The sequence below is a fragment of the Orycteropus afer genome, unplaced genomic scaffold, assembly GCF_000298275.1.
Source record: "Orycteropus afer afer isolate SDZICR_OR568_19922 unplaced genomic scaffold, OryAfe1.0 scaffold00110, whole genome shotgun sequence".
Classification (NCBI taxonomy): Eukaryota; Metazoa; Chordata; class Mammalia; order Tubulidentata; family Orycteropodidae; genus Orycteropus; species Orycteropus afer.
In genome coordinates this window covers 5,166,962-5,176,970 of record NW_006921697.1, presented here as the reverse complement: position 1 = coordinate 5,176,970, position 10,009 = coordinate 5,166,962, and the positions used below count along the sequence as shown (strand labels likewise).

The window sequence follows — 10,009 nt, the reverse complement described above, 5'->3', positions numbered from 1 at the left end:
GCCGGCTGGGGGGTTGGAGGGTCGAAGGGAGGAGAAAGGAAAAGCTGAGGCGAGAGAAATTAGGAGGAGGGAGAAATCGGAGGTTAGAAGGAAGAGGCGAGTCAGAGGATGGTGGAGAGCACATTTTGGAAGCCGCCAAGGCGCGCCTCAGACTAGGCCGGCTGAGCTTGGGGAAAAGGAGCGAGTGGGGCGCAGGGCTGGCTCTCGGGCTGCGGGAGGCAGTTCGACGCGGGCCTGACTCCCTCCTCCCCAGTAGCGCCCCACAGCGGCCGCGTAGGTCCGGCCCCGCCGTCTGGCCCCTAGTCCAGGACCAGCCACTGGCCGCCCCTGGGGCTACTGAGCGCTCTAGTAACGTCCAAGCCGGCTGGTGGGCAGTGCGCCCTGGGCGCGCGAGGCGGTGAGGCCGGAGGAGCCCTGAGCGCCGTGACTCGCGGACCAGCATGGCGATGCACGCCCTCACCGGCTTCTCGCTGGTCAGCCTGCTCAGCTTTGGCTACTTGTCCTGGGACTGGACCAAACCCAGCCTGGTGGCCGACGGGCCCGGGGAGGCCGGCACGGAGCAGCCTTCGGCTGCTCCAGCCCAACCTCCCCACATCATCTTCATCCTCACCGATGACCAGGGCTATCATGACGTGGGCTACCATGGCTCAGATATCGAGACCCCTACGCTGGACCGACTGGCGGCTGAGGGCGTCAAGTTGGAGAATTATTATATCCAGCCCATCTGCACGCCTTCGCGGAGCCAACTCCTCACTGGAAGGTAGGGATGGATGACAGAGGCCACTGGCGCTGGGCATTCAAGCCCCAACTAAGCTTAGAGTGTAGATTTCCCCTGTACTTCCAGCCCTGGTGCTGGGACCTGGGAAACCAAGTCTCAGGGCCAATTCTGTCTCCAATTGACTGGGTGATCAATTAGTAAGTCCCTTGCCCTTTCTTGGCCTCAGTTTCTCTACCTATACACTGGATGGGTTGCACCATCTTCCAGCTCTCATGTGCTAGGATGTTGTGGAGGAGACATCTTTTCATCTCTTTATTAGAGGAATATGGCAGTCTTGGAGGTTCTATGCTTGATTTGGAAGGCTTTTGCTTCTATTTACAGACCCTGAGACCCGGAGCAGGTCACTTCTCTAAGCCTCAGTTTTTCTTGTTTATAAAACAGAATGAAGAACAGTTTTAGGGGAGTGGTGTAGATGGACTGAGTTGCATGTGTTCTGATTGGCTGTCAATAAATGACAGCCTCTATATCACTGAGTCACTATGAGTTGGAATAGACTCCATGGCAACAGTTTTTTTTTTTTTTTTTTTATAAATATCACTGGGAGGATTAGAGTCCCCAAACTGTTTAATGATAACATTGGAAGGAAATCAGGAAATTGATAGGTAGAAGAGAAAGACATACACAAGGTGCCATGGTCTGGTTACTTCACTTCTCTAAGCCTCTGCTTTTTCATCTGTGAAATCCTCTCCAGTTGGCTGGGAGCCCTAAGGAGACGTGCTGCTTTCTTCGTAAGGAGTTGTCCAACAGTATTACAGGATTAAAGGAGCTGGGAAACAGGAGATGGGGGTGTGCAAGGCAAACTCTGGCCACTTAGGAGAAAATCCTTTGGCAGGGCTGAAACTAATCCTTCTTGGGTGGAGTCCAAGGCATGCTTTCTCCGAAGCTCCACCCAATAGCCACAAGTGTGATCTCAGAAACCAGAGTCTTATTCTCCCTGTTCTGGATGAGAGAAACTGAGGCTAGGAGTCAGGGAGGGCCCAACTCAGTGCTTGTGCCCAATATGTCTCTAGGAGAGGAGGCTGCGAGGCCAGGTGCTTGACCAGAGTCCTGGAGATGGAAGTCCATGGTACCTTTGCTTCTTTGGATCTGGCAGGCATCATTTAGATCCAGAGCAAGCAAGCTAGTGAGCAGGAGAAAGAGGAAGAGAAAGAGAGAGAGAGAGAGTGTGTGTGTGTTGGGGATGGGGGACAGAGGTGGTAATGGTAAAGACCAAGTGTTGATGAATCCAGAAGAGGGAGTAGGAATCTGCATTCCAGAGAGTGGCACATACATTAGCATCTCTCTCCCAAGGGGTGACTTTTGGTTGAAGCCGCGGAATGAGCAGAGCAGCCAGCGGGGCAGCGCTCCAGCCCTCTGATCTGTGAAGTTAGCTAAGCCTGGCCAGCACCATTCTGCCCTCCGCCCCCTGCATCTGGCTCCTTCTGACTGATGCTTTTTACTCTCATTAGGGGTTGTTAATGCATCCAGTGGTGTTGGGAGAAGTGGAGACAGCCAAAGTTTCTCACATTACTCATTTGCAGACATGCTTGGATGACTCTCAGCTGGCCTGCTACACTATATAAATCAGTATTCCACCACCTCACCTCTAGGTAGAGAGGATTGGCTAGAACTTGAGGCTTGGGAGCTTCTTGTGTCAAGTCCAACCCTTTATTACCTTGACTGAGACCTGAAGAGGTTGTTTTACTCTCTTCTTCATTTTCAGCATGAGTTGGGTAAGCCTGGTTTCAAATATAACCTTGGACCACTTGCTGTGGGCTTGGGAGCCTCAGTTTTACCATCTATAAAACCAGCTGCTGCTAAGTCAATTCCAACTCCAGCTATAGAATGGGGATAATAGTCTTCCCTGTAGGTTTTTTTTTTTTTTTTTTTTAAATAAGGATTAAATGGGAAAATAAAGGTGTGGCACACAGTGTTGAAAATGGCAGTAACCCACCCACTGGCATGGATTTAAACTCACAGTACAACTGCCCTCATAGGGTTTCTCCCTAAGGCTGTAAATCTTTATGGAAGCAGAGTGACACATCTTTTTCCTGTGCAGAGGCTGGTAGGTTTGAACTGACGCCCTTACCTTTAACAATCAAGCACTTTAACCACAGTGCCACCAGGGCTCCTTAAAAATGGCAGTAGTAACTGATAATAACTAACAACAATAATAGCTTTAGAACCAGACAACCAAAACAGAGAAACTCATCTCATTGCCCCTGTTAAAGGTGTCAGGCATTCGGGTCTTGGTTTAACTTGAATGCCTGGGGGTGAGAAGCAAGGTGTGGGATTCTAACATACTTGTGAAGTTCCCAGCCTCTTATTTACGCTGGGACTTTTAAGACTTTTCAGAGTGAAGGCAAGATACTATGTGCAGATCCCTGGGGGGCCTTGACCACAGGAGGGTGAATAGGGTATTAATGAATAAACTGAGGAAAACAGGATTCTGCTAACCATTTGCTCCTGCGTCAGGGTATTGGCCTGTGGGAGGCTCTGGATCAAGTGGTGTCTCAGTTATCTAGTGCTGCTATAATAGAAAAACCACAAGTGGGTGTCTTTAACAAATAGAAACTTATTTTCCTATTGTTTTAGGAAGGAACTCTGGTGGTATAGTGCCTAAGGCGTTTGACTACTAACCAGAAGACTGGTGGTTCAAACCTACCAGCCACTCCTTGGAAGGAAGGTTGGGCAATCTACTTCCTATGAGTCCTGACTGACTGAACGGCAGTGAGTTGAACTGATAGTTTTATGGAACTCCAAGTCCAAATTCAGGGTGCTGGCTCTAGGGGAAGTCTTTCTCTATTGGCTCTGGAGGAAAAGCCTTTGTCTCTGCAGCATCTGCAGCTTCTGGTTCCTGGTTCCTTGGGGATCTCCATGTGTCTTGGCATGTATCTTACCCCATTTCTTCTCTGCTTGCTTGTTTGTTGTTTTTGTTCTTGTTAGGTGTCATCAAGTCAGCCCAGACTCATAACAATCCTATGTACAATAAAACAAAACACTACCCAGTCCTGTGCCATTCTCACAATCCTTGCTATACAGGATCTCGTAGCCACTGTGTCAATCCATCTTGTTGAGGGTCTTACCCTTTTTCGCTCACCCTCTATTTTACCAAACATAATGTCCTTCTTCAAGTACTGGTGCCTTTTGACAACAAGGTGAGACCAAGCCTGGCAGTTCTCACTTCTAAGGAGCATTTCGGCTGCACTTCTTCCAGGATAGATTTGTTCATTCTTCTGGCAGTCCATGGTATTTTCAGTATTCTTCACCAACACCATGATTCAAAGGCATCAATTCCTCCATCTTCCTTGTTCATTGTCCAGCTTTCACATGCATGTGAGGTGACTGAAAATACCATGGCTTGAATTAGGTGCTCCTTAGTCTTCAAAGTGACATCTTTGCTTTGTAACATTTTGAAGAGGTCTCTTGTAGCAGATTTGTCCACTGCAATACAACGTTTGATTTCTTGACTGCTGCTTCCATGGGTGTTGATTGTGGATCCACATAAAATGAAATCTTTGACAACTTCAGTCTTTTCTCCATTTATTGTGATGTTTCTTATTGGTCCAGTTGTGAGGACTTTTGTTTTCTTTATGTATGTTGAGATATAATCCACACTGCAGACTGTAGTTTTTGATCTTCGTCAGTAAGTGCTTCAAATCATCTTCACTTTCAGCAAGCAACTTGCTTGTTTAATCTCTTTTATATCTCAAAAGAGATTGACTCAAGATACACCCTACACTAACCCTGCCTCATTAACATGACAGAGACAACCCGTTCCAAAATGGGATTATAGCCATAGGCATGGAGGTTAGGATTTACAACACATATTTTAGGGGGACATAATTCCATGCATTAAGGCGCTCTGGTGGTGTAGTGCCTAAGGCGTTTGACTGCTAACCAGAAGGTTGGCAGTTCAAACTCACCAGCTGCTCCATGGAAGGAAGACTGGGCAATCCATTTCCGTAAAGATTTACTGCCTCGGAAACCCGAAGGGGGTCTCTATGAGTCAGAATCTACTCCATGGCAGTAGATTTTTTTTTTTTTTTTAATTCCATCCATTACACAGGGTCACATGAACTCATGGGTAGGCACATGGGAGGCCGTCTCATAAAATTTGGGAATTGGAAATCTCTTATTCCAACCAACTCATTTCCACACACAAGCAATCTGACTCACCTCCCTTTCCCCCTAGAGGAAGAGAAGTGATCTCATTTGCTGGAAAAGATTCTCTGCTTGGTTTTAGGTTCAAGTCTTGGCTCTGCCCGTGAACACTAAATGATCTTGGGCAATGCCCTCCTCCTTCTCTGGACCTCAATTTCTTGATAGGATGTAGATGACTTAGGTCCTTTCTAGCTATGAAACCCTTGGAGCATCATTCTTCATTCATTCATTCCATAAGTAATTGAGTGCCCCTTAAACTTCAAGGTTGAGTAAGGAATAATTCTGTTATATGTGATTAGACCCAGGACCCACCTACAACTGAATGTAATTTTATGGCCAAGTGAAACAATGATGTTGTTACTGTATGCTGTTAAGTAGTTTCCTACTTAAAGCCACACTGTAGGACAGAGTAGAACTGCCCCATAGAGTTTCCTAGGGTGTAATCTTTTGGCTGCTAACCAAAAAGGCTAGCGGTCTGAACCCACCAGCCACTCCAAGGGAGAAAGATGAGGCTGTCTGCTTCCATAAAGATTTACAGTCTTGGAAAACCTATGGGGAAGTTCTACCCAGTCCTGCGCCGTTCTCATAATCCTTGCTATACAGGATCTCATAGCCACTGTGTCAATCCATTCCAACCAACTCACTTTCACATACAAGCAATCTGACTCACCTCCCTTTGTCCTAAAGGGTTGCTGTAAGCTGAAATCTACCCAATGGCAGTGAGTCGGTGGATGGGTGAATCTTCATGGAAGCAAACTGCCAGGTCTTTTCTCCTGTGAAGCTGCTGGTGGGTTCAAATCGCCAAGCTTTTGGTTAACTGCTAAGCACTTAACCATTTTGCCACTGGGGCTGCTTTAGAACAGTGATAAACCGAAAACCCATTGCTATTGAGTAGGTTTTGACTCATGGCAACCATATAGGACAGAGTAGAATTGCCCCATAAAGTTTCTAAGGCTGTGATCTTTATGGAAGCAGACTCTTCATCTCTCTCCCACCAGTGGAGTGGCTGGTGGGCTTGAAGCAAGAGCTTTAACCACTGTGCCACCAGGGCTCCTTTAGAACAATTATGTTTAATGCTAAATGCTGAGGGAACCCAGGAGCGAAAGCAATTCATTACTAGGGAGAATTGTGGAAGAATTTACAATGGGGTAACATTTGAACTGAGCCTTGGAGAGTCAATAGGAGTTTGCCTAGGGGAGTAGGACTTTCTCTAGATCCCATGTTAAGTTAGTGGAATAGAGAGATTGGGACTCTGAAGTTGGGAACCAGACAGCCTGGGATATAAATTCAAACTCCAACTATCAGCTGTGTAAATTCCTAGGTAAGTAATATAGCTTACCAAGCCTGAGTTTTCTTACCTGGGAATTGGGAATAATAGTGATATATACTTCCTAGGCCTCTCCTCGGAAGGAAGGTTGGGCAATCTACCTCCATAGTGATACCACCTCGGAAATCCAAGGAGGGGTCACTATGAGTCGGGTCTGACTCAATGGCACATAACAACAACAACAGGCTATCGTGAGTGTTTACTGAGATAATTCATGTGAGGGGCCCAGCACAATGTTTAACACACAGTGAGTACTTGGGGTTGGTCATTATTATTATTATTGTTATTGTTAGATTCAACTCTTAACTCCCCAGATTTCTAGCTGTGTGATCCTGTGCCAGTGGCTTAACCATCCTGAGCTCTCCTCATCTGCAAACTGTTGTTGTTGTTATTTGCCCTTGAGTCGAACCCGACTCATAGCAACCCCTCCTTGGGTTTCTAAGGCAGTATCACTACTGAAGTAGATTGCCCAACCTTCCTTCTGAGGAGTGGCTGGTGGGTTTGAACTGCCAACCTTTTGGTTAGCAGTCAAGTGCCTCAGGCACTAAGCTACCAGAGCTCTGCAAACTAAGAATGATAATAATATCTATTTCAGTTGATTTTGAGCATTCCACGAGATAACACATGCAAAGCACTTATCACATTAGATAATACATGGTGATTACTGTTATAATTTTTGCTGATAGCACTGGGGATCAGAGCCCACCTCAAAGTGGATTTTGGGGGTGTGTGGTCTTTAGCTCACCTGTGCCTTCTATGTCTGCCACTTCTCCCTACCAGGTACCAGATTCACACAGGACTCCAGCACTCCATCATCCGCCCACGGCAGCCTAACTGCCTGCCCCTGGACCATGTGACACTGCCCCAGAAGCTACAGGAGGCAGGTTACTCTACCCACATGGTGGGCAAGTGGCACCTGGGCTTCTACCGGAAAGAGTGCCTACCTACCCGCCGGGGCTTTGACACCTTCCTGGGCTCCCTCACAGGCAATGTGGACTACTATACCTATGACAACTGTGATGGCCCAGGTGTCTGTGGCTTTGACCTGCATGAGGGAGAGAGCGTGGCCTGGGGGCTCAGTGGCCAGTACTCCACCATGCTCTATGCCCAACGTGCCAGCCACATCCTAGCTAATCACAGCCCCCGGAGGCCCCTCTTCCTCTACGTGGCCTTCCAGGCAGTGCATACACCCCTGCAGTCCCCACGTGAGTACCTGTACCGCTACCGTACCATGGGCAATGTGGCCCGGCGGAAGTATGCAGCCATGGTGACCTGCATGGATGAGGCTGTGCGCAATATCACCTGGGCTCTCAAGCGCTATGGCTTCTACAACAACAGCATCATCATCTTCTCCAGTGACAATGGTGGCCAGACTTTCTCAGGGGGCAGCAACTGGCCACTCAGGGGACGTAAGGGCACTTACTGGGAAGGTGGTGTGCGAGGCCTTGGCTTTGTCCATAGCCCCCTGCTCAAGCGAAAGCGAAGGACAAGCCGAGCACTGGTGCACATCACTGACTGGTACCCGACTCTAGTGGGTCTGGCAGGTGGCACTGCCTCGGTGGCTGACAGGCTAGATGGCTATGATGTGTGGCCAGCCATCAGCGAGGGCCGGGCCTCACCACGCACAGAGATCCTGCACAACATTGATCCGCTCTACAACCATGCCCAGCACGGCTCTCTGGAGGGTGGTTTTGGCATTTGGAACACAGCCGTGCAGGCTGCCATCCGTGTGGGAGAGTGGAAGCTGCTGACAGGAGACCCTGGCTATGGTGACTGGATCCCACCACAGACACTGGCCACCTTTCCTGGTAGTTGGTGGAACTTAGAGCGGATGGCCAGTGCCCGCCAGGCTGTGTGGCTCTTCAACATCAGTGCTGACCCCTACGAGCGGGAGGACCTAGCTGACCAGCGGCCTGATGTGGTCCGTGCTCTGCTGGCTCGTCTGGTGGACTATAACCGTACGGCCATCCCCGTACGCTACCCAGCGGAGAATCCCCGAGCCCACCCTGACTTTAATGGGGGTGCTTGGGGACCCTGGGCCAGTGATGAGGAGGAAGAGGAAGAAGAAGAGGAGGGCAGGGCTCGGGGCTTCTCCCGGGGTCACCGTAAGAAAAAGTGCAAGATTTGCAAGCTGCGATCCTTTTTCCGCAAACTCAACACCAGGCTGATGTCCCACAGGATCTGACTTGGGGAGTAGGAGTCTCTTCCTACTTATGCCTGGCCCTGCTCCTCATGGAGGAGCCTGAGATCAAGTCCAGTGTGCCCAGGGAAATAAGGGCTTATAGCCCCAGGTTGAACAGGATAGAGAAGTTGGCTGGCTCCATGGTGGAGAGGAAAATAAACCGGACTGGGATGCCTGGGTTCCAGCCCTGCCTCTTCACTGACATGCTCTGTGACCTTGGGTGGCCTTTCCAACTCCCTGGGCCTCAGTTTTCTTACCTGTAAAATGAGCTTTTATGACTTTGTGACTCTATGGTGGTGGACCTGGTGCCTGGAGCCACGAAAACCTTCCTGCCTGACCTCACCATCTCCTGGCTCATTTAAGACCTCACTCTTGAACCTTGAACTCTGTGGTGCTGCTTGAGTGAGGGGTCACATGGAGACAACTGGCCTAGGGAAGGCATGATGTGAAGAGACCCCAGTTGAGGAATAAGCAATTGGTCACTCTTTGAAGGGTGCCTTTGAGTGCTGAGGGTAGAGGTGCAGGGATCAGAAGGAAGGTGATCTTGTTGGGTCTCTACATGGCCTGGGCCAGAATGGTGCTCAGGGCTGTGATAGAGAACTCTCCTTCCTGCCCATAGAACCCAGAAGAACTGGCTCAACTGTTAGCCACTGAAGGACCAAGGATGGTAGAAATGACTGGGAAATGAGGCCCTGAATGAATAATCACAACCCCTGAGTTCTTGCATGGGGGCACAGTTGTTCCCCTTTATTTTCCTATCGGTGAATGGGGATTGCTGGCCCTGGCTCTGCCTATCTCCCAGGGCTGTTGAGGACTGGCCAAGGGAATGGTTGTGGAGGAGCCTGTGAACTTGATTAAAATGCAGGAACATGAAGTGAGGGTGCTGTGCTATCTGTGCACACGGGTGGGTATGTGCATGTTCATGCTGTGGGCTGGGGTGAGCTCATGGCCTGGCCAAGTGAATGGGAGAGGGATAGGCAGCCTGGCTAGGAGGCAGGCCAGATGGGTTCTAGTCCAGTCCCGCCATATAGGGGCCTACCTACCTTGGGACACAAGCAAGCAGGCTTGACAGTGCCAAGAAGAGGAAGGGCAGATCAGGAGGGCAGAGCAGGATAGGGAAGAAGCACTATTCTGGAAGTCAGGAGTTCCAGATTGTCATCCTGATTCTGCCCCTGACTTGTGCAACTGGGAGGGCAGCTGTGTGACCTCAGGAAAATCCCTGGCCCTTCTCTGGGCCTCAGTGTCCCCCTGTTTACACTGGAAGATCTAAGGCCTCTTCCTGCTTGGCCATCCTGGGCATCTTAGTGTGCGTGTGCATGCGCGTGCACGAGAGAAAGTGTGTGTGTGTTTGTGCGTGTGGGCATGGGCTGAGTGGTAGGGAGGAGGGCCGTGGTGTTTTAAAAGTCTGCCTGCTGCATGGCGTGCCTCCACTCCGTACAATGCGTTCCACAGATCTCCCTTCAGGTTCCAGTCGGCGCAGCGTGTGTAGGCGAAAGCCCTGCTGTGAATTTTGAAAATAGTTATTTTTGTCTCTGGCAAAGGAGGCCTGTTAGGACTCGTCAGCATGTGGATGAGTGGG

At 49.5% G+C, this 10,009-nt stretch overlaps 1 protein-coding gene across 1 annotated transcript; it reads left to right on the top strand.

Annotated features, from left to right (window-relative positions):
- Positions 1–440: 440 nt before the first annotated feature.
- ARSI (arylsulfatase family member I) lies at positions 441–8,433 on the top strand. The gene is made up of 2 exons (XM_007943614.2): positions 441–760; positions 7,029–8,433. The coding sequence occupies exons 1-2, from the start codon at positions 441–443 to the stop codon at positions 8,431–8,433; spliced, it is 1,725 nt and encodes a 574-aa protein (XP_007941805.1).
- The last annotated feature ends 1,576 nt before the right edge of the window (positions 8,434–10,009 follow it).

Bases quoted from the DNA above. Each gene is read 5' to 3' on its own strand.
- ARSI (XM_007943614.2), top strand. From the start codon at position 441: ATGGCGATGCACGCCCTCACCGGCTTCTCGCTGGTCAGCCTGCTCAGC. The intron at 761-7,028 runs GTAGGGATGGAT...TCTCCCTACCAG, and splicing joins AGCCAACTCCTCACTGGAAG to GTACCAGATTCACACAGGAC.